Below are 23,322 nucleotides of genomic sequence, written 5' to 3'. Positions count from 1 at the left end.
ATCTGTATCACCTAAAGGCTGAATTCTTTTCAGGCAAGTACCAGATGAACATGACACACATTTTTTTAATTTAACATCAGGCTAATGCAGCTTCAGCTGTTTAGACGACTACCTGTCAACCACAATCAAAAACACCATTTTGAAAAATGTGAAGTGATCTGTAATGCAAGTCAAGACCATTGACAGCATATTCCCTCACAGTACATCTACACCTTCACAATTTACTTCCAGGCTGGTACAAGCCTTGGCAATGAGCGGCATGACTCTTGCATCCCAATTCCCCAGCAACTGGCTCCATCCATACAAAGACAAATGTTATCAGTGACAGAGGAACCAGAAACACCTATGCAAGCCCAGACAGCATTTAACATTGTGTCCAACACGGTTCCAATCTTTAAATCTTGCTGAAGACAGGGTATTTTAATTCTTACTAAAATGACGTGAACTCTAAGCAGCCAGTACAGGAGAACTACAAGCACAAAATATGATTCACAGTATTTTCCCTGCCCTTGCTATGGTAAAAAAAAAAAAAAAAGTTAAAACATTTCAGTCAACGCATTTAAAATGCATCATTCATCACCATCTACACAGCCTCCAGATGAAACTTTTAAGAAGTAAAAGCAAGGTCTTCTTGACTTTGCTTCCTAAAGTATAGCATAAATATTGTCATATCAAGAATGGATTCAGTAATACTAATTTGATTTTTTTGATTAACAATTTGATTGGTGAAGGTAGCAGGCATTGATCCAATGAGTTTCTGCACAGTACTTGTCTTGGGACTGTTCTTCATGCTGTTTCAATTAAGCAATTCCCAAAATATATAATTAATATTGCATTAATATAGCAGCTATTAAAAAGATTAAAGTTATGTTTTGCAACAAGGGAATTTTTTTTTAATATAGAAAATAATCATCAAACACTTGTGTTTCTTCTGAGATCCCAAAGGGATCTTGCTCCTGCACTACATAGTCTTAAATACCCTGGAAAATCCAAACCTTCCCCATGGAATAGATGGCAAAACCCTCAATAGATGATGAGAATTGGTAAAAGCAATTTAGAAAGGACATGTCACTGACTTCCACTAAAGCCAACATAGCAACATGACCAAAAGTGGTTCAACAATTAGGAAGAAAGAACAGCAGGAGACCTTACTTTGCCTTTTAGGCAACTCTGCAGAGAACTCGGCTAAACATAGATTCATAAGGCAAGGTTTTGGCCAAAAAAACTAACCATCCTTGCAATTCTCTGTGAAACAAGGAATCTGGAGCCTCACACCCCAGGGAGGTCCTATTATCTTCATACTTAACATTGACTTAATTGCTTCTAAACTGCAACGTCCATAATTCAGGAAGGGTGGCAATAAATTGGAGGAGATCCAAGAGAAAACCGAGAGAATAACTGAAGTAAAAATAATAATAAAGAAAGAATGTCTGGTAACAAGCTTCAGAAGGTTATTTATTTTTCTTAATAAAGAGAACATAAGAAGCAAGAAATTAATCTAAATTCATAAGAATTCATACTTGGAAAAACATGAGTTATAATGGGACTTTCAGCATCAGTGGGGCGATAGCAAGATTCATTAGCTAGAAACTAAAGGTAGTCCTCTTCACATCGGAAATTAGAAATAAAATACTAATCAGCCACTTATATACTTTACCAAGAACTGTGCTGAATTTTGCCTCATTGGAAATTTTTAACTGCACCTCCTAAAACATAAACTCTAGTTTCAAACACGGATTGAAAGAAAAAAGAAAAAAAAAAGTCCTATGGCCTGCATTATGAAGAGGTCAGACTAAATGATTGCCACAGTCCTTCTGACTTGATAATCTATTAATCTTATCAGACAGATCAGAATACACCCCTAACCGCTTTCAGGACCGAATGCGAAGTCATCCATAGATGCACCTATTTTGACGGTATATTTTTAGCCTGAGACTATATTTTACCTTTAAGCGTCGTCGAGATTGGAACTGCAGATACATCAAGCAGGCGATAACAAAAAACTAACCACCTAGAAAATACTCATTTTCTGGCAGAATTACACCATCTAAAAAAAAAAAAAAAAAGCAATCCGAAGCCAATAAGATATCCTGTATTTTTTCCGCACTTCCCGGAACTTTACAGAACTCTCCGTGGGACTGAGTTGTTCCAGACAAGTTTGAGCTGAGAGGAGGCTCCTCCGCACGCCCGAGGAAAGAGGTTAACCGGCCTCAGCAGAGCGAAAAAACAACGAAGCGGAGAAATAAAAGGGCGAAAGGAGAAGGGGGGAGGATGCTAGCGCGGCGCCTGCCGCCCGCCCGGGGGCTGCCGTCTGCCGGCGCGGGGTGAGGTGGGCCCGGTGCCCCGGCATTGTGCCCGCGGGCTCGGGCAAGGCGGAGCGCTCCCCCCGGAGCCCCGCTTCCCTCCCGGAGAGCCGGGCAGGGACGCGTGAACTCTTGAACCCGCGCCGCAGCCCAACGCCAGTCTCCGGGGCGGAGAGCGGCGGCGCGCCCTACGCGGGGAGACCGCCCCGCCGCCGCCGCTGGGGCCGCCGGTGCCCGGGGAGCCCCGCTCTGGCCGCCCCCAGCCCGCCCGGCTCGACTCGGCGGCCGTGCCCCCCAGACACGGAGGCCCGGCAGGACGCGGCCCGCCCGGCCTCACCCGCCGCTGGGCCCCGCTCGCCCCCCGGCCGCGCCGCGGGGACGCCCCCCGCCGCCCTGCCTCGCCCCGCCGGAGGGGGACCCTCGCCCGCCCCCTCTCGCCCGCCCCGCCGGCCAGGCCCCGGCCCAGACCCCGGCCTTTCCTGCCGCAGCCCCCCGGCAGACCCTCCTCACCTGGGCTTCAGGCTGCCGGCGCCCCGCTCGTAGGCCCAGGAGGCGGCGGGCTGCGCGGCGGCCGGGGCCAGGGGGTCGGCGAAGCTGGGGGTCGTCGGGTAGTTCCTGTCCATCATCGGGGCAGGGCGCGGGGCCGGGGCGGCGGGGGCTCCGCTGGGGCCCTGCGCGCAGGGCGGCGGCGGCGGGGACCGAGCGGGGCGGGTGGGAGCGGCCCCCCCCTGCCTCATGCGGGGCGGGCAGCGCCGCGGCCCCCTCCCCGGCGCGGGCCAGGCCGCCGCGTCCCGGCCCCCCTGCCCTGCCCTGCCTCCACTCCCCTCCCCTCCCGCTCAGCTGCAGGCGACGGCGGGCGGGCGGCTGAGGGGAGCTGCGCAGGGCGGCGGGGGCTGCGCGGCAGCCAGGCGGAGACCCATGTCGGGCTGCTCTTTCCCAGGATGCACCTCCCCCGCCAGCCCGCACTGGGGCTCACGGGGCTCCGGCTTCGGTGGCCGGGGGGCAGGGAGGCCGCGGCGGAGGGGGGCCGCCGCCGGAGCCCGGCGGGGGGAGAAGGAGGAGGTGTGTGACTGGGGAAGCGCGGCCTGGCAGGCAACCGCGGCGGCTGCAGGGGAGCGTGGCGGGGGGCGGTAGCCGCCACCGGGGCGGGGTGGGGGGGCTGAAGGCGGGGACGGCCGGTGAGGCGGGGAGGGAAGAGGCCGGTTTCTCGGCGGGGCCGCGTCAAGTGAAGCGCTGGCGCTTTGTTGGAGGGGCCGGGGCGGGGCCATCTTGTTTCCCGCTGAGGGGAAGCGGCGTCAGCGCTCGCGGGCCCACGGTCCCCGCGGGGCGGCCGCGCCACCGACAAGATGGAGGCCGACGGGCCGCCTCAGCCCCGCTGCCGCCCCGAGGCGGCGGGTTGTCTCACGGAGTGGAGGAGCGCATTGTAAAGCAATTTGTAGGGCGGCTCTCCCGCCCTGCCCCGCCGCGGGAGGAGGCGCCCGGGCGGGCGGGAGCGGCGTCAGCGGAGGGTGACGCCGCACCCGCCCGCCCGGGCGCCTCCTCCTGTCCTCCTTACAGAAAAATTAAACTTCTGAGGGACATACCAAATAAAAGAACCCGGTGGTGGGCGCGGGAATTCGGTGGGGCTGGGGCTCACCGGGGGAAAGCTCATGGCCGCGTTTCCCCTCAGGGCAGCCCAGAGCCGCGTTAAGCTCCGGCGTGCCCCTGCTTGGCGGTTTGGGGCTATCGTCACTCTTCGTAGAGGTTAAATAATATAAAAGCACAGCCTTTTGGCTACTTTTGGTTTTCTTTTTGCAAGCTAAAAGCCTCTAATGTAGATATATCAATATATAGCAGAGCTTTCCAAATCGTTCCCCATCAATAAGTTATTGCAGGCCTGGAGTCTGCAATAGGCCAGAAGTCAAACAGCGAGAGGCTGAAGAGAGGAATGGGCGGAAAGAATGTTTAAGTATTTAGACCGATCTAAGCCACCTGCTGCACAGACAGCAAATTCCTATATCTTTGTGTGCTTGTTAAAACAAAGTATAAAGGAAACGGGCACAGAATAGGGTAGGAACAAAGGGGGCGTCTGCTTGAGGCAAGGGGGATGGTGGGTTGAACTATGGTGTCTTGCTTTCCCTGCAGGTTGAAGGTATACAGGCTGAGCTGAGTAGGAGGAACGTGCCTCAGAGGTAAACATGAGGAATATGCACTTGAAAAGAAGGTGACTGTACCTGAAGGCAACGCTCAGAAGAGGAAGGTGTATGCATGCTAATGAGTAAGTCTTTTGAAGATTCAGTTTGTAGTACTCCGGGCAATAGCGAACCACAAAGTGAAATGAATTCTGTAGTGAAATGCAGAGTTTAGAAACTTGACTACAGCCGGCCAGATTAGATGCTAAGAAAAAAACCCAAAATCTCAACACTTGAATAAAAAAAGTGGATTGGTCAATATTAAATGACAAAGCAGGAAGGTAAGAGACTTTAGGAGGAGAAGCTGAGGCTCTGCTTTTCTCATGCCTAGTTTTAAGAAGCAGTAGAGCCCACTGTAGGAAGAAATGCAGCCTTGGATCAGGAGGGAAAGGTAAGCGTGAAAGCCATCAGCACCGGCGAGACTGAGTGAAGTCACCCAGAGGCCAGGGTAGAGGGAAAAGAAGCGTGCTAAAGCCAGAAACCAGCAGAGTGAGTTTTCCTTGTGTTTGCATAAGTTAGCACCTGTATTGCTTGCAGCTGGAGGAGAGTATGTGGGGGTGGGGGATCCTCTTTCCCTGGGAAACACGAGGATTGCTGTTTTACATATGAACGAGGCCTGATGACAGAAAATGACTCCAGTTTTATGCTAATGATGAAGCACTTACGCTGCTGATACTATTGAAAGTAGTGTTTCCAGCGGGGAAGGACCTACAGTTTTTGATTTCCCTGCAGGATCTCCGCTAATCTACATTATCATTTACACTTAGAGTGCATTGTTTCCCTCGAGTGGGCCTGAGGGAAGGGCGATACATGGACCTAAGTGACACTAAATGCCTTTTCCACCTAGCTGTAGTGTTTGGTTATCTGGAGCGAATGTTTTGGTGTGAAGCTACCTTAAAAGTTTCTTGCCACAGATTTGGGACGACATATTAATAATGTCAACATGAACTTTAAAGAGCTGTGTATTTTCATTACAGGATATTTGTCTAAAGAAAAGGGGGGAAGTGTTAATATTGTTAGATATGTGGCTGTAAAATCGTGTTACATGATAAATCACAAACAAGAAGCAACAGGCCAGATTTACAGGTACGGAGACATACACACTTAGTTTAGACCACTAAATGAACTAATTGTCGATATACCACAGACGCAGGGTTTCCCTAAACGTTGTTGGAATAGATCCTCTTTCTTGTAATCAAATAGCGAAGTTGAGTGAAACAGAAGTTGTGACAGCTGTTGTTAAGTTTAATTTATTTTATATGGCTTTAATAGAGGTGGAGTAGACTGAAAACTTCATCGCTGAGGTCCATAACCACCAAATAAAGTCGGTTTCTCTAGTAGTTTGCGTTTTCTGTGTGTGAGAGAAATCTACTTGTTCTGAGACCAGCCCATGAGACTTCTGCAGTTTTCTCATTAAAAGCGATCCCTGCTGCTTGTTGCCGTCCTCTGTCTAGGAAAGCTACCCTCAAGTTTGTGCATTTTATCTTTTTCTAACTAAAGGACATTTTGTAACACCATTCTCTAAGACAACAAAAGAGTCTGTTCAGAGTAAGTGCTTTTACAGTATCTTGATATTTGTAATACATATAAACAGCTTTTCTGAAAGATGTCAGGGATAGAAAAAATCATTTGATTGATCCTCTTAATTATATGTGTTGTTTCAATGTGTAGATTAAAGTGTAAAGATTAAGATGCATATTTAGAGGTCATATTACACATGTTCATCATTCTGAATATTGAAAATAGTATGATTTTTGTGTTAGTAAGGTATGCTTTTGTTTCAAATGCAGCAATTACTTTCCGTTTAGGACCTGAGCTTTGGTGGGCTTTAACACCTTCCGAACTGTAGCTCATAAGTGAGTGCCTATAGCCAGCAATGATATTGTATGAGCTTATCTCTCAAGTCAATAATTGAGTATAATAAATACATTTTGCTGAAACACAAGCTAATGTATTTTTTCAGTCTATTTAAGAACAAAATCTTAAATTACAGCACCGTAACACAATCTGTACAGCATACTAGCCTGGGGCAGTACTGAATTTTTGTTGCTCATTTCTTTCCCTAGATGAACAGTCTCTGCTTGGAAAAATAACATAACAAATCCTTTACAGAGTCGAAAATGTCGTAGGATGGCTAGGAGACAGATTTAACTACTTAAGGTAACACTTTAATTGGAATCCTCTGCCTAAGGTCCAAGGAGTGATCTTCAAAGCTGCAGCATGCACTGCTGCCTCCAGGTGTGGTGGTGTGGCAGCAGGGCTGCACTGGGCTGCCTCATATGCTTGCTGACACCCAAAGGAGAAGGCTTTGTTCACCCTTCCTCCTTCCCTGCTCCACCCTCCCACTCCTAGCAATATGCTCTGGCCATAAGGTGAGCAGTAAATTCCCTCTGCTGACAAAAGAACGCTTACTTTTTTGCCAGAGGTCATTTTTCTGTAATTTTGCTGAGCTGAGTCAGCTTGCTTTGCATCAGATGGGTGCTGGCTCAGGGCAAGCAGTGGTAGCGTGTGGCCAGAAGCAGCTGGGAAGGGAACGAGATGACAAGAAGGAGCAGGGAGCTTTTACTTTTGATGATGAGATGTTGACTTGGCTTGTGGTATATTCAATATAGAAATCTCTATAGAGTCTAGGAGTGCTTGAGGATATACCTCTGTGGACAGTAACGGGCTTCTCTGCCCATATGCTGGTTCAGCCAGAATCAAGCCAGCTCTGTTCCAGAACTGTGTTAGCTAATACGCACTGCCCCTTAGGGAAACTTTCCTATTTTCCTCTTTCTGTTTAAATAATTTAATGTTGCACAGTGCTGAATGGCAGTATTGCTTTTTGAAGTCTAGTTTTATGTTTAAAGTAACTATGCCAAATGAAAGGCAGGATCAAGCTAATGGGCAGTTGGCAGTTTTCTGTGATGTGATCATAATTAAAACCAATATATCAATCACAAATACAGGGCCAGAGTAATGCTCCAAATCACGCTTGGCATTATTTACTTGTAACTGAATTATTTATTTAATTAGTAACTTTGTTCCTTAGTGTGCTATTATTATTACTCACGTTACCAGAAAAATGTCAGCCAGTGTTTGAGTGTGGGTATTTTGTATGTTTTATATGTACAAGACTGGCCAGGAAGAAGACTTAAGAGTACCACAGATGTTACATACCAGGATGGCACCCCTAAGGGTCCTTGTGAGTGCGGCAGGAGATGTTACTGAACGGGGTGATTCTTCTTAGGGCCAGCAGTTGCTGCCTGTGCTTTTGGCATCCTTTTTATTGCAGGTAAAACAACCCTGGCTCTACAAGGTTTTTCCCATTTCTCTCTATCCCCATATGCCCTCTTCTCCCACAGTAGGCATTGTTTCTGCCTTTCCGTGACACGTGGTGCCTGGTTTTGGTCATGTCTTGGCTCTTCCCTCATGTTGAAGTGCCAGAATATTATTGTTTTTTTCTTGCATTAAGAGGCTTTCAGCTAAATCTGTAAACTGTTGGTTTTGCAGCAAAATTCTTGGGATGCTTCAGGGCAATTTTTGATGGGCTGAAAAGAATCATGGAAGAATAGTCAGATGCACATGCTGGATCAGCAGCTTCAGCTGTTGTTGATTGAAGAAAGTGGTTAAAGACATGGCATGCGGTTAACGCTGCAATTCTGAGATTACAGCTTGGTTGTTGAAAGTGGACAAAAAGGATTGTATTTCAGTTCATAATAGTACTTTATTTTGGAACTATCACAGTATCATAAATAGTTCACTAACATACACAAACATCTTAGTGGTTAGCTTTCAGTGGCTAGCCATTTGTCAACAAAAGCTCTAGAAATGCTTAACAGTTAGCCTTGTGCTGAGAGAACTAATCTTCACAATTGTTTGAAAATAATGTTTCAGAGACTTGAGGATGTTCTTTTTTGAAAACTAATGTTTCAAAGATAAAACATTCAAATAATTTGAATGTGTCTGATCAGACGAAGTTTGAAGAAGTTCAGGCCAAAGCTGAGCTGCGTGTGACTTACTAACAAATTCTAAAAAGAGTGCAAAATAAAATTTGTGTATTGTCTTTCTCTTTTGAACGCTGATGGACAGTAGGTGTCTGCTTACACATCATGTATGCAGCACCTTAGTGCAGGCTTTCTATGTGTACTGTCAGGCCGTGGTATCTTTCATGAGCAGCAATGGGTAAGTACATCAGATATTATGCGGTAATAACATGAGTCTTGGTCAGGCCTACTATTAATCACCGACTGGTTTGCATCATGTCCTTTGTTTGTAATTGTGACTCTCACCGAAGAAGAAAATTGCAGTTGCTTAACAGATTAGATTTTGCATTTAATTTGGCACATGGCCTCTTTAAACATAAAGCTAGACATTAAGAAATGTGTAAATAGGGAAGAAAGTGCTGCCTTTCAAAGAACGCACACTTGATCTTGAAGCCTCACAGCAAATGCTCTTTCTTTGCATTTATTTACATATACTACTCTGTGCATTTATTTGATAATAAGCTTAAGTATATGTACACACAAATGAAGCAAAATCTTCAGAATTCATTCTATTGAACTAAAGTTGCTCTGCTAAGCCACGGTACTTCTCCTGACGTGACAAGAGATGACTGAGCTGGTAAAAGGCTGGCTGCAGCAATGAGATGGAAGGCCTTGTTTCCTTCACTTTCCCAGTCCTCCTTTTGGTCATGTGGTCCCAGACCTTCCAAGGTGCCACCGCCGGCACTCGTGTTGATTCAGTTCACCCACTCATGAGAAAGCTGTCTACGTTTTTGCTGGATGATTTATGAAGGGTTTTAGTAAGCACCAGAACAGGTATAAGGTAAGTGTGAGAAATGTGCAATGACATGTAGGAAAAAGAAAACTTGAATAAAACCTTTGCTCTTGACCAAACTAACAGTTTTAACAGGAAGTATTTTATTTTAACCCTTACTAGATATTTTAGTTTGTATCATATCTATGCTGGGTATTTAACATTAAATACTGGATGTTTAAATATTCAGTACTTAGTAGTTGCTGATCTTCAGAGAAGTCAGACTGAAGCTGCTTGAGCACCTTGAGTGATCACAGGTGTTTCCTATTTCCTAAATGAAGTCAGCACTGCATCAGAAATCTAAAACCTGTTAAAAGGCCTTTTCAAAACCTGTGTTTGTGTACTGATTTCTAGACTGAAATATTTTTCCTGATCCTTTGAAATCTGGCTGCTACCTTTAAAATGTGGGCTTCGAGAGGCTCCCAGAATGTAAGCAGCAAGATGCCTGCATCTGGTGACCCGTTTTGTTTCAGTGTTTCTGTAGTCTAGGTGCTGTGCAGAGAGCCCCAAGGACTCTGAAAGCAGGAGGGAAAGGAGCAGCTAAAGGCCTTGGTGTCACTATGAGGAAACACGGGAAGCTGTGCAAGAAGAGTGGTTTTCAGGCAGTGGGAGGGGACTAAGTACTTGGGAACCATGTCCAGGAAAGAAAATAAAAAAAAAAAAAAAAAAGCAGAAAACAGGTGAGTGTGTGGCATAACAGGTTATGAATAGATACAGAAAAAGGAAACAGAGAAGTAAAAAAAATTGTAGGTAGAATAATAATTAAAAAAAGAAGGAAATGAAAAGTTAAATGTTAAGCAAAAGTAGTTAATGTAGTTATATGTATTTTCAACATGGACAAAATTTACTGTATCAAAAATAGGCAAAATACATTTGATATTGTTCTGTTATTTTACATATAAGCAATTAGTGTAGTTGCCATTGTGAAGTTACTGTAAGAGATAATATATTTTTATGGTAAAATAGAGGAATGCTGTCCACTTGGTGAAAATTTGGGCAGGCTGCTTCCACAGGGGGCGACAGCAAACTAAACAGTAATTTAAACATTAATGGAAGTACTATTGCTTCCCTTGTTGGTACATCCTAGAACCCGCTGTTCCCAGCTGGAGCTAGTCCTTTGCTGACATTTCAGTATTTTGCCAAATGAGTCGGGGCAGTTTTGCAGTAATTGTTTTTGACATTTCAAAGTGAATGGGCTGGCTTTCTGTTAAATGGACACCAAGATTAAAAGTTAGATGTGAAATTTGATTAATCTGAGTTTTGGCTAGTTGTTTGTTTGTGTTTTTATAAAAAATAAGTAGTGTCGAAATGCTGTAAATTTGCTCAGTTTCCACGTAATTTTTCAGAATTGATGAAATCCACTAGATACAAACTCCTCATTTTTTTGTAGCTGGGAACTGTATAGCTAAAGTCGTAATATAGTAGACAGGTGACATGAAAGACACTTTACAAAGAACTGGGATCCTATGTTTCCAAGACATTTAATGAGAATGAATCATTTATAACCTACCAGCTCTATTTCAAGTCTCAGTTCAATTGACTGATTAAAAAGCTTCATTGGGTGTTCAAATACAGGAGGAGGATCTGGTATTCTTTGTGGAGTTTTAACCAGCTAGTTCAGCTCATCTTGCATGGTTGGGAGAAGAAGCACAAATCTGACTATTGTCTTCTAGTGGGCAAAACAAGAGCGGTTTAGTTTCATGTCATTTGCTGTGCTACAGTATTCGCTCTACCTAGGTGCACTCATCTGTCCGTCCTGCCTCCTGCAGACGATTATTCTCATTGCATGATGTGTACCTTTACTTCACATTGAAATCACCATTACCATCGAGGAAGTCCTGCTTCCTGCATTGCTTTTGCATGCCTGTTCTGGTCCTCGCTGGACTGATCTTCCTCACTTCACTAACCCTAAGAAAGTGGATATTTTTCAGCCACATTATTGTGTTAAATCATCTCGCCAAAGGTCTGGTGACAGTCAAGGAAGATGGAAGGGTACAACACCTGGTTCAGTTGGCTTGTTTGTCTTGAAGACTTTATCTTCAGTGACTGCAGTTCATGATTCAGAACCTCAGATGCTTAAGTGAACTAGAGCATTGAAGTAGGAAGCTTCTGTCCAGAGCAGAAATTGCCAATGTTAACAAACCATGACCCTTCTTCCCTGCTATATATGTGCCATGTGGCATGAAGAAGAGTGCATGCTGTTACCAAATCAATTTAAAAAAAATAGGGTTGTCAAAGGTTTTTTAACTTTTTATCATAGGCTGAGTTAGCATTTTCTCTTTTGCCGTGATTAACCTGCGTAAATGTTTATTTGGAAATTGTTTTACAAAATAATACAGACTATCAGAGTTTAAAATATTGCTACCCCTCCCCCAACAAAATTGACAGCACTTAACATCAAAGTTAGACTTAAACTATAACCAGTGACAAGTGCATTTCAAAGGCCCTGTCAGATGATTAGAAGGAAATAAGAAGATTAAGTAACAAGAACTGTTTACACAGTTCAGAAATGACTGGAAACAGTCAAAAGTTACCACCTGAGTAAAGATGTGGGAACACGTGCTTAAAGTTTTTGAGAGGAAAACACATGCAAGTTCTTGATTGTGGAAATTATAATAGTGATAAATATCCATATGCTAGGAATTAATGGAAAGATGGCATTTACAGCATAGGAGGAACAAGCTTGAAGTGTTCAAAAGATGGCTTTTAAACCTGAGGTTTCCTTCCTGTTCTCTACAACACACAGAACAGGTGAGGATAGCAGCAATAAAACTTTTGTTGGTAGATGAGACTGTGGATAGAAAATTTTCTTGGTTTTGTTGTGGTTTTTTTTAAGCTTTAAATGAACCTGTCCTATTGATCAAAGTAATAAAAAAGTGTTGCTAATAACCTGCAGGTAATCAATGCAGCTTATTCACAGCTGGTAATCTGAGGAAAGACAAGGCATTTTCCTATGCTCTCCAAATTTCAAATATATTTTTAAGGGCAGATCAGCCTCAAATATTCTAGTTAGTGTAAGTAGGCATCATTAAAACAATAGAATACTCTAAATTAGGATTGGCAACAGCATTGTGGTAAATAATTTGGCAAAGCGTTATAGTCTTTGTTACCTGAAGTGATCAGTTATTTCATTTTTGGTGCCAATCCCTGTTCAGTTGAAGCTAATAAAAAGCTCCCATAGGCTTTGACAGGACCAGAATCAAATGCTTCATAACTCACATTTTCATGAGCTGTGGTGAGGAAGTGTACTTCCATGCAACACTTTGGTTTTTCTCTTCTAACCAGAAGAGGAAAAAACCCCAATAAAAAAAAACCCAAAACCTAGAAATACATAATGCTTATAATAGTATTCATCAGATGATTTGATAAATCAAATAGTTGCTTTCTTATTTCACTGTAGCAAGAAATGGGTTAAGTTATTTATTTTTCAGTTTACAGAGCAGGAGACCACCTTTCTGACCCTTGGTTATTTGCTCTAACTAATAAACTGTCCTGAGTTATAAAAAGTTGAATGCTGTAAGCTTCTCTGATGCTGAAAGGGCAACACACAAAGTTTTTTCCAAAATGGTTAAAGGCGATGGCTAGCAGCATTTAGTGTGACATGTTTAAACCTGTCCTGAGAGAAACAGACTTTAAGTACTATGCAGTTTTTTACAGTGTTTTGTTTAGACACTTCTGTTTTCAACTATCACAGTAGATCTCTGTTAATTCACTTAAAATCCACTGCCTTTCCTACAGGCCTTTGAAAGAAAGTCTGGAAGTCAAAACGCTGATGATTTAGATTAAACTTGTTGCTGCTTTGCTCCTCAAAAACTACCTCCTCCTACCACCTAAGGACAGTTATATTTGCTGTCTTCTATATTCTAATAGCAACTGCATTTTCAAAAGAGACTGCTTGTAAAATTTGGACATGCGGCAAACACTTCTGAATTCACGAGTCACCTTAGTTGACGTCTTGTTGACGTTTCCTCTGCTAACCCTGATGAATCTAAAAAGAAATTCTAAATGAAGTTCCAAAAAGAGACAAGATACAACGTAAGAGTGTCTTGGGCCAGGAGTCAACGTAGGAAAGAAGAAAAAGTCACTCAACCCAAACAACTGCCATTCAAGGGAATTTTCTCCCTTTACAAGGAGAGGTAAGTTCATGTTGTGTTCAACTAAATTTTAAACTTATTTATTTATAAAGAGTAGAATGTGTGTTGCAAATTGTCATGTTAAATGCAAACAGTATTTGAATGTTGGTCACTGCATATTTTGAGTATATTCAGGGTGTAAAGTGCAGATTCTTTGAGTAAATTTGAAGTGTTAAACCCTACAGAAGGTGCAGTTTACTGCCTAAAGAGCTACGGCATTGATGTTTAACAGTTACACCATCTAAAGGTTTCTTTTTTAATCATGAAGGTCAAGATTTGTGCTCGCATTGCATGGAATCATTTGCAAATGATTTGTAGGAATAGTAGAAGAATCAAATCTCAAGTGATTAAATAGGTTTCTGTACAATTTCTGTAGTTTATTTAAAATGTGACCTTGCCAGATGCATACATCACTGTAGTAATGTTAAAGAATCTCTGAACTCTCTCATGACTGTGTGAAATCCCTTTCCTTGAAAGTGCTCCTATCAGTCCCATTAAATTAGTCATTTTTGAGTCCCAGGAAAAATCTAGAGAAAAGTGTGCTCTGTAGCTCAAGATGCACATTAACAAATCTAAATTTTGTTAGCTAAATGAAAAGGAAATATGGGAGAAATGTTTTTGCAAGCTTTTAATTCCATAGCTTCATCATAACTGTGTATTTTGGTTATCAACAGTTATCTCGCACAATTCACTTACTTCCGTCTTACAGAATAGTAACCTCCAAGAACTTCAGAATGCTTTTACAAGTAGAGCAAAAGTGAATTGAAGCTGTCCAAACAAGGGCATTTCCCCATCTCTCCCAAAGAAAGAAGCTGCAAAGAAGTTTGTGACTTGTCAAAAGCCAAGTCTGATGCTGAAACTTTAGGAATTAAAGAACACAGTCCAGTGTCCACTGATACTAGCTGGGTTGCGTGTATTTTTCAAAGGGCAAGACCTCCTTGTGTAGCATTTTCAATGTACCCTCTTTATATTCCAAGATTTGGAGCATTTTCTTCTTTGCAAAAGCATTTACAGATTAGAAGTCTCATAGCAATCCTCTGCACTGTAGGTTCTAGTATGTTAAAAAACATAAAATTAAGTGAAATGTTACACATAAATATTCAACATTTATAATATAAAGTGCATTTTGGGCACCAAATTAAAATACCATCGGCTTCTGTCAGCATTGGTCAAATGGGAGCGCGTGTGTGTAAATCTGTTGCTTAAAAACTTCATTGCATCTGTCCAACTATATAGGTACCGTGATACAAGAAAACACCAGCCCGACGTGTTACCTGTGAGACGCTGCAATATGGCTTCCTGCGCCTCTGGGAAGCCTTTTCCACTACGGTGCCAAATATTTAACTAGGAGGTAAAAGGACAGCAATGTTGGCCTGTGACTTGCTCAGCAAGATCTGCAGGCCACATAATGCTGGCTGTTGATACTTTAACAAGATGTAAAATTAAGGGTGGCTACAATTGGAGATACAGAAATTGTGTCGATACAGTTAACCAAGAACTCTCTGAAATTCTTGACTATTGCTCTGTAGATACTGGTTATTTATCTAATATGATGTTTCATTCTGCTCAAAGTTACCATTTTGTCCTCCCAGCAGGGCAATACACGCTCACGCAAAGTGTTTCTGTGGGGTAGTTTGGTCTTTGATTTGACAAGAGAAATGTCTTTTTCAGCATTTACATTTTGAAGTTGCAAGAGAAACAGTATCAGTGAAACCTGCGTAGTTTTTAACAGGGGACAAACCTCTAGCCATTTGCTTAGCGTTCCCAACCCATGGTATTCTACTTCTTCAGCACTAACTGCCAGGTCAAAGTGAGTATCAAAATAATTTGATAGAACTATAGTTTGTCCGAATGGATAATGTGGCACACAATTAATTAATGGTTTCTTTTCATCCAAAATTATAATCAAAAAAATACAATAAATTGAGTAGTGTGTTAACCAGCAATGTCTAAAACAAACCAGTGTAATCCAGAAGCAGTAATTCATATACATTTGAAAGATGAAATCATGAAATAATTTTCATACTCAAATCTATTACTAGAATGAATAGAAAATTCACACAGCAATGAAGCAAATATCTCAACAAAGTAGAATTCTTACGTAATAGTCAAAAGATTGTTAGTTTCAATAAAACCAATTAAAACACTGTTCCTTCTAAGGAAAAAAGAACCCATGAAACTATTAATGAAACATCAATAGTAGGATGGGATGGCTCAAAGTGCTTATGGAAGAGGGTGGCAGTACAAGATGTAGTCTTCATGCAGTCCCTCCTCAGCGAAATAACCTTGTGCAAAGAATAGTCCTGCAGCCTTTGCAACAGATCACCTCCTTTCCCAAATGGGATTTTCACTTGTTCCTAGTTGTGCTAAAGATCTTTCACATTTTTGTAAACTGTCTTGCAATATGCAAGGTAGCACACACTTTTAAAAAAAGTATGTTATGTTTCAGCATTCCCCCCGCCCCTCGCCACATCACCCCAGAAGGAGGTTTGTGACTAGGGGGCAGGAAGTGACATAGATCTTTTAATCACCAGTGCCTCTTTTGGTGGCCCTGGATAAGGGGGTGGTGGCACGTTGTGTTGTCCATCTGAAGTAACTGCTTGCTCATAAGTTGGTAGTTCTGAATCATCAGTTCTGAGAGGAAGTGGGTTTAAAGAAAATTCTTCGTGCCTTCTGAAGATGCTAGATGAATTACGTCTTCTACTTCTTCCATAATCCAAATACCTAAACAAAGTTAACAGCATTATAAGTGTCAACTGCTGTTTTAAAGGCAAGAATATAAAGTCCTAGTTGTAAAACCAACAAACAAACCTGAAAAACCAACCACACCAAAAAAGAAAAAATGCAAACAAAAATCCCCCACCAAAACAAAACAAAAAACCTACCCACCACAACCCACTTGCCTTCAATGATCATAAAGACCAGAAACCAAATACTGTCTTCAAACTACAGGGTAAGAATAGCTCAGTAACATGAAATTTATAGGGAAGAAGCAGCACGGAATCCTCTCGTGTTCCTTTCACATTTAGGATCAAGGAACAAGCAGGGCTGGAGAACTGGTAGAGAAGAATTTCCTCCAACCTACTTCATCTCGCATCTGAGGTAGGCTACATGCCATGAAAAGCATACACCCTACTTTAAAGAGCAAACAGAACATGTTAGACTTTCGATTGCATGCCCCAACGTATTAAAATGATTCCATTGTTTTAGTAAGAATATTTTGGAACCAAGAACATACGCACACAAAAAATAATCCAAAGATACATCAGCCATGCAAGTGTTGTTTTATGTTTTTGTGTTACTAATTTCAGCATAACTGCTGCTAGTGCTCACCTAACTTTGCTTCCAGGAAAGTAAGAGCTAAAACATCCATTGGATTCTCTGAGAATACAGTTAGACCAACCCAAGTAAGTTTTGAATTCCACTCTTAAGCAAGGGTTTGTTTTGGTGGTTGTGGGTTTTTTTAAGCAGTGATCTTCCTTACCCTGGTGGTTGCCTTGATTTGCATCTACTTTTGCAGCAGTAGAAGATAAGAAGTGCAATTATAACTAACAGCACTCCAGCAGCAACTAGGCTGATGAGAAGTCCTGTAACGTTAATCTTTTGTAGTGTCTCATCACCTGAATATAAAACATTGGTTATTTTCATTATGAGTTCTTTCCATCCACATAGAATACAGTATACACTGTGAGATATTAACTTTACTGTGCCTGTAAGGCTGTTCCTTTCCACAAATGTCTAGTTTGCTGCGAGAAGCCGTATCTCTGTGACACAACCCAAGAGTATCATTCGCATTCAGCTCAAAGCAAAAATGAGTAGGTATTTCTTTTCTGTACATAAAACTGTTGAGATGTCTGTCTTCTAATGCCTTCCAAATACTATTTCATGTACTTGTGACCTTGATCAGGCTGTAGATCTGTCCTCAAGTCATACTGACCATTTTTTTAATAAAACATCTGGCGTAAGACTGAACATGAATCAGACTGTTATATTACTATTAAAGAGATTGGGGGCGGAGGGGGTGGAATGGGCAGGGCAGGACAAACAAAACAAAACCACAGAAAGCAGCCACACAATTACTGTAAAGTTTACCGATTGTGTAATAAAACAAAGAAATGGGCAACAAAATTCATATTGTTTTTTACCTACAGACTTATAATGGATCCCACTGTAAGACACTTCAGTGAGTGTTTTATTGTATCAGATAATGCAATAGACTCGCACAGTTCACAGTGAATTTCACTAAAAAGATCAATTCTGATTTTGACAGCTGAATGCATAGTATATTTTTAAGAATGTACTATCATAACAAACACAAAATGCAATATAAGAAAAGAATAAAAGAATAAAAAGATGACTTACCTATTTTTATTTTAGGACCTTTAATTGAATAGTCTTTCCAAAAATCCATCTATAAAAACACAAAGGATCAGATTTATGTGAGATACATAATTGGCAGGCTTATTGACATTTTTTTTTCATATGGTGCTGAGGGCAGAATTTACCAAGGGCATAAATAGAAACAACTCCCACTGAAGGATTTGTACTTGCTTATCCCTGCATATTTTTCTCATACATTGAAGTTTGCATAAAAATGACAATTTCACAAAGAAGAAAATGCCAGCTGGTGAAAGAGAAAGTGCATGTAACTGTCTTATATTTCTACCTGATGACAGTAGAAGTTAGCATATATTCTTACACTAAAAAAAATGCTTGCAATTAATCTTTGTAAACCTCTACAGAAGAGCATTAATGAGGCAAAGTCAAGTTCTTAAGAATCAGACATTTGCACAAACAGTATTTGAATTCATATCAGCTAGGAAAAATAATGGGACTCGTTTAAGAGAAAAACCTTTATGTTGCATGACTGTTACACCTTAAACGTGTTTAGCCATAATTTCCACTTTTGCTACGCAGCAAAAGACTCCATCAAGATTCTGATTTAACACTTTCACCTTTTTCTTCGGAAAATGCTACCAATGGCAAACTAACGTTCCCCCCTTCAGAAAAGGAGTGTATTCCTTGCTCTTTCTGCAGGTTAGTGCAGAGCACACCTAGAATCACGAAGAGATTCTTGCTGCGTGCAGCAAGAGCCAGTCTTCAGACAATCATCATGTTCCATTATTGGGCTGAAAGGTTTCTTATGTATTTTTCTCTTTTTTTGTAACAGGTTTCTTCTAAGCTGCATATAGGTAGTGATTTAGAAGATAAAGCTATAGGAATACTCAGCAATAGCTGAACCGCGGATTTGCTCTGTACTCCTTTCTTCTAAAACACTTCTTTGGCATGACACAAGGACATGATCAGCCAATTAATACATAGAGCATGTGGAACACATTCAAATTGGATGCTGAGAAGTTACTAAAAAAAAAAAGTGAAGTTGTGAAAACACATATAGGTATATCCGCAAGCGGTACATCTGAAGTTTCATTTATATTTGTTAGCAGAAATGGAGCTCTTATCTAAAATCTTGAAGACAATAGTACATATTCAGATGTATTCACTGTGTATCTAAAGCAATAACCCCATCTAATTGAGGCCCCTACTTTTACAGTAGATAAGCAATCATCTTTTATTAAATGCTGTTTTCAGAAGGGCTACAGTATTTAGATACAGTAATGATTTAGTCAATAACCTCCTTCAGTATATTAAATTCAGTTTGAACAGCTACCGTTTTATCAGGGTCTTCAAAAATTTCTCTCGCTTCTTCATAATTGCACAGCTCTTCAAAGCATTCTCTTTCCAGGTTATCTGCTGTGAATGCTTCAAAATCAAATCTGTTATTTAGAAGATGCCGTCCAATGAATAAATTGGCCTCCTTTTCTGATGTGAACACTAATAAAAAAAAATCAAGTTGATTTAAAACAAGTAAGGAAAGCTAAATTTGGTATTTTTAAAGGATAGTTAATAATCCTACCGGAGTGCACTGAGACCCCTTCGTCCCCTAGCATCTCTCAACTACATACAGGAAAAAACTCCAAGGGCTCCTGCTAAAACGTCGTCTTCACTGCTAACTTTTCTAACTATGCAATATAAAATAAACATATCTTCCTTTCTCATAAAGCATTTCAGCTATTCCGTATACGGGCCAAGAGCATTTGATTCTCATGACAGCTGTTGTTTAAGTTTTGGTATTGCCGCTCTGGGATGTGGGCATCGGGTTTTTACTGGAGCTCTTAAGAACAAAAGTATTAGTCGCGTAAAGCAGAAATTCAGTCAGATGCAAACACAGCAAGACACTGACCTACTGGAGGGAGGAGGCAAGGCGGGGCGGGGGGGAACCAACCAACCAACCAACCAAAAAACTCTTCCTTCTAAAAAATCCTCAATATACATTGATCAATATTCTGGTATCTGTGAGTTCCAAATTTCGTTTATGGAATTCGGATTTTACATCATGGCAGCAGAGTCCTCTTCATTTTACATTTCTTCTCTTTTCATAATTGTGGCAGCAAGTTTTATGTAAAGGTTGGCGTATTGCCAAGTTTATTTGTTTTAAATTAGTCCATGATAGGGGTTTTACTGACAACAGGCACTTCTGAAGACATTTCTTTTCTTCTTTTGTGCTTATTACAGGCTCCATGAGGCCTCATGGAGTCTGTTGTGAGGTGAGATTCCAGAAGAGTTAGTGAAATTATAGAAGGCTTTGGAATACAGGAATGCATTTTCTCACCAGGCATTTTCCATAGTCAAGTTTTAGCCTGCTCTTGCTACAGCTTCTTTAAAAAAAAAAAAGAAAAGAAAAATCTTTCTATGACAGAAGTAGTTTTCTGGCTTGGTTTTCAGTGAAAGCCTAATCTGTACTCCAAGAAATTCAGACTATTTCTTTAAGCAAAATGACTGGAGGATTATTTTTGCAAGTGTAATGCAGAAACAGCATTGTTACATACCAAGCCAGACAGCTAAAAAAGGAGATGAGGTTCAGAATAATGTTATTCAGCTACAAATTAGTTCTGTGTTCTTGTTAGCTTGTTTGGTGAGATTATCACATCATTCAGGAATTTTTACCCATATAGTTACTGTTAAATCTTGCAATAGTATCTCGAAATAGTTTGCTCTCTGAAAACTGCAACATAACTTGCATACTGATTGTTAATGTCTTTAATATTATAGTATATTGAAGGAGTATGACAGTATATATTTATATAATTTATATAATATTACAGTATATATTGAAGAAGCCACACGTGTGCGCACACAATTGCATAGGAAGGGAAATCTGTTATTCTACAGTAATTGCAAGAAAATGTAAGCTTAAAGTATTTATGCTACATATAAGAGTAACCAGAGAGAAGGACTTCATCCAAAGGGATCCCCCAAACCCACAAGTGGAAAGGGAAAAGGATTGCATGGAGAAAAATACTATCAACATCTTGGTTGAGTACAAATCGCATGAATAACTTCATTCTTCTGAAACCAAGATCTTCAGTGTTGCTCAGTAGCGTTTCATTCCTTACCATGCCAAATAGTATTCGCTATACTTCTGAATTAATTTAGATAAGATAATTGATGCATTTTTATTACTATGGAACGCACAGGCAAGCTGCCTGGAGCCTAGGACCCCTAATTCCCAGTGATAGATGCTCCATTTCTCTTTTGAAGAGTCTTTATGCATTTATTTGCACTTTCTTCATTTTGTAGGACATAGTCAAAGCACACCCGTCTCCATCTCCAAATTATCTACAACCTGGTGATTAAGATAGTATTTGGAAGAATGAAGCAGACGGATTTGAATTCTCTCCTATACGTGAGGGAACTGAATGCAGTCCTTAGGCCATGTTTCAACAGAATGGTAAATCCAATTTGCCTAGCATTCAATTAAAAATGCATCCACATGATGTGCTGAATAACGTAACTCTGCTGGTAAAAGATGTTCAGAAAATGCTGAAGGGTAAACTCTCCATGCAGGTACCCCAGACTTGTGGCAACTGTTCTACTTGCTAAATTATTTGATAGAGTTGGTCCCCTCTCTTTCCAACTCCGTCTTTAAAGGAGGAATGATCTGGGCTGGTTGTCAGGAGGGGGTTCTCCGCCATGAACTCACAGGAAAGAGGCAGTCTGGCAGCCTGATGTTTTATGCCCCAGGGCAATATGGATTTTAATGAATAACCCGCTCAATTTTCTGCTCAATACGCTCCCCTGAAGGAGCCTCCTGCTCAATGTGACAACTTTTTAAAGCCTGTCTTAAGGTTTCAGCACTCCCTACCCACTAGAGGAGACCCGACAGCTAAGTTACAAATTCCTTTTTGAAGTCCTGATGCTTAAATGTTAAGTATCGCACAGCTTAGCATCGTAGTGCTTGAGTCCTTTTGGGCAACTTAATTTGTTTTTACCTCAATTCCTCTCCCCTTCCCTCCCTCCCAAGTGAAGAGCTGTAATAGCAGCACTGTGTTTATCTCAAAAAAACAAGCAAATAAACCCTTTCAAATACAGAGCAATTTTAGATACACAAATAAAACTGTGATGTGCTCAAATAGTGCCAAAACAGTACTGCCTTAATACAGATTTCAAACTTTTGGAATGTTGATGTTACTTAAAGGATTCTGTTTATATCAATGGCAGTAATCCTACAGACCTAGAGAAAGCTCAGTTGTCCCAATCTGCACTTACTACTGGATCTGATAAGTACTTAATATCGACACCCCAGTCAATTAATCATTTCAGCAAAAGATATTCAAATATTCTAAAATTAAGCATGAAACAGCTTATTTTTTGTAATGAAGTAAAAAAACAAAACTAAACCCAAAACTATTTACATACATAAGAAGATTTCTCAGTAAAAGCAAAATTAGATACAGTTTTATTTTGGAAAGCATAAAATCATGTTAAAAGTAAGTTACCGTCTTTCCATTCAGGTAGCTTCAAGTTATTTAATCTCCCTGTGCAGTGAGGAAATGCAAACACCATCACGTGTAGTTGACACAGCAGTACCAGAAACACAAACATGGCGTGGTATCTGTCAGACAGAAACTAACCTCAGTTAGAAAAAAAATAAATGACAATGCAATCTCCTGAAGTGTCCGTGATGAACCCTGAGTGAATCCTATAAATGAAGTCACCCAACGCAAGCGCCTACATGCAGTTGAGGGTAATGGATCCCTAGAAGAAAGTCACCGATCCAAACTGGTCCTGCGTGTCTCTCGTTAATTCTCCGTTGCGCAAGCCCCGCGGATGCCAGCGGGCCGCTCTCCCCTCCACAGGCTGGCCCTTCCCGGGGAAGTGGCAGCCCGGTTAAGCTGGAGAATTAACGGGGAAAGACCACACGCAAGGTGCTGCCGGTACGCTCCAAAACTTCCCACTGCCACGGTTTTGCTGCCAGAGCGACCACGGGAGGTTACAAAAGGTACCCGACATAAACAGACGTACAGCAATGGTTTCGTGGGGAGAAGGCTCTTGCCAACCTCACACCAAACGCTCCCGAGGAGAGTCCGTGCTCTCCCGCCCGTATGACTGTAGAAAATAAGAACGAAGTAAGACCTGAATTATTCCGAGAGACGCCCAACACCGACAAAAACGCGATCGCCGCCTGAAGCGGAGGCCTGTGGCGGCCACCCGAGGGCATCTGCGAGGCCCGGGGAAGAGCCGCCCCGCGGCCCTGCCGCCTGCTCCCCCGACGGCTGCCCCGCGCCCGCCGTGGCGATGGAAGGCCGCTCTGCCGCCCCCGGCACCGGCCCCGGCTCCAGTCAGGGGAGCGGGAGGCGTCGGCCGGGGAGCTCCCCACGTCCCACCCGGCGGGGAGAAGGGCCACCCCGTCCCGCTTCCCGCCCCGCGGCCCTACCTGCTCCAGCGGCGACCTGAGGAAAACGGCCGGCGGGGCACCGTCTCTCGGGGCGGCTGCCGCTGCCGCCGCCGCACTTCCTGGAAAGGGCGCGGCGAAGTCACAGGGCCATACCTGGGCCGCCACCGGCCCCGCCCGCC

The 23,322-nt window shown here is 42.1% G+C and overlaps 2 protein-coding genes and 1 long non-coding RNA gene across 15 annotated transcripts in view; 1 reads left to right on the top strand and 2 right to left on the bottom strand.

The window, feature by feature from the left end:
• QSER1 (glutamine and serine rich 1) overlaps positions 1-2,997 on the bottom strand; it is a 47,345-nt gene extending 44,348 nt beyond the window's left edge. The window contains exon 1 of one of the 2 annotated variants that reach the window (XM_054199331.1): positions 2,814-2,997. In XM_054199331.1, coding sequence (XP_054055306.1) covers positions 2,814-2,929 — 116 coding nt within the window. In that variant the 5' untranslated portion in view covers positions 2,930-2,997. Of the gene's footprint in view, positions 1-1,946; positions 2,499-2,813 lie in introns of those variants that run through there. The other variant, XM_054199332.1, reaches the window with a different exon arrangement.
• On the top strand, positions 2,111-17,382 carry LOC128908678 (uncharacterized). Of its 11 annotated transcripts, none has more exons than XR_008466058.1 (6): positions 3,092-3,365; positions 4,428-4,560; positions 6,541-6,634; positions 7,590-9,951; positions 13,010-13,407; positions 14,641-17,382. It is a non-coding gene; the product is annotated as an uncharacterized LOC128908678 (long non-coding RNA). The 11 variants fall into 11 exon arrangements; XR_008466061.1 differs by having other exon boundaries at positions 6,541-7,748; positions 9,745-9,951; XR_008466063.1 differs by adding an exon at positions 14,114-14,226 and having other exon boundaries at positions 6,541-9,951.
• Positions 15,900-23,229, bottom strand: PRRG4 (proline rich and Gla domain 4). 2 transcript variants are annotated; one of them, XM_054199344.1, is made up of 6 exons: positions 23,183-23,229; positions 22,245-22,360; positions 19,076-19,239; positions 17,767-17,815; positions 16,889-17,024; positions 15,900-16,128 (listed from the first exon to the last, which is right to left on the bottom strand). In XM_054199344.1, the coding sequence occupies exons 2-6, from the start codon at positions 22,348-22,350 to the stop codon at positions 15,900-15,902; spliced, it is 684 nt and encodes a 227-aa protein (XP_054055319.1). In that variant the 5' UTR covers positions 22,351-22,360; positions 23,183-23,229. The 2 variants fall into 2 exon arrangements, with proteins under 2 accessions (XP_054055319.1, XP_054055318.1); XM_054199343.1 differs by lacking the exon at positions 23,183-23,229 and adding an exon at positions 22,771-22,881.
• Positions 23,230-23,322: the final 93 nt, after the last annotated feature.

The sequence above is a fragment of the Rissa tridactyla genome, chromosome 4 (assembly GCF_028500815.1).
Source record: "Rissa tridactyla isolate bRisTri1 chromosome 4, bRisTri1.patW.cur.20221130, whole genome shotgun sequence".
In the NCBI taxonomy this organism is placed as follows: Eukaryota; Metazoa; Chordata; class Aves; order Charadriiformes; family Laridae; genus Rissa; species Rissa tridactyla.
This window is presented reverse-complemented; position numbering and strand designations above follow the sequence as displayed.

Bases quoted from the DNA above. Each gene is read 5' to 3' on its own strand.
- PRRG4 (XM_054199344.1), bottom strand. From the start codon at position 22,350: ATGTTTGTGTTTCTGGTACTGCTGTGTCAACTACACGTGATGGTGTTT. The intron at 17,816-19,075 runs GTAGCTGTTCAA...GTGTTTTTATAG, and splicing joins TTGAAGACCCTGATAAAACG to ATGGATTTTTGGAAAGACTA. The intron at 16,129-16,888 runs GTAAGGAAGATC...AACTTTGTTTAG, and splicing joins AAATCAAGGCAACCACCAGG to GTATTTGGATTATGGAAGAA.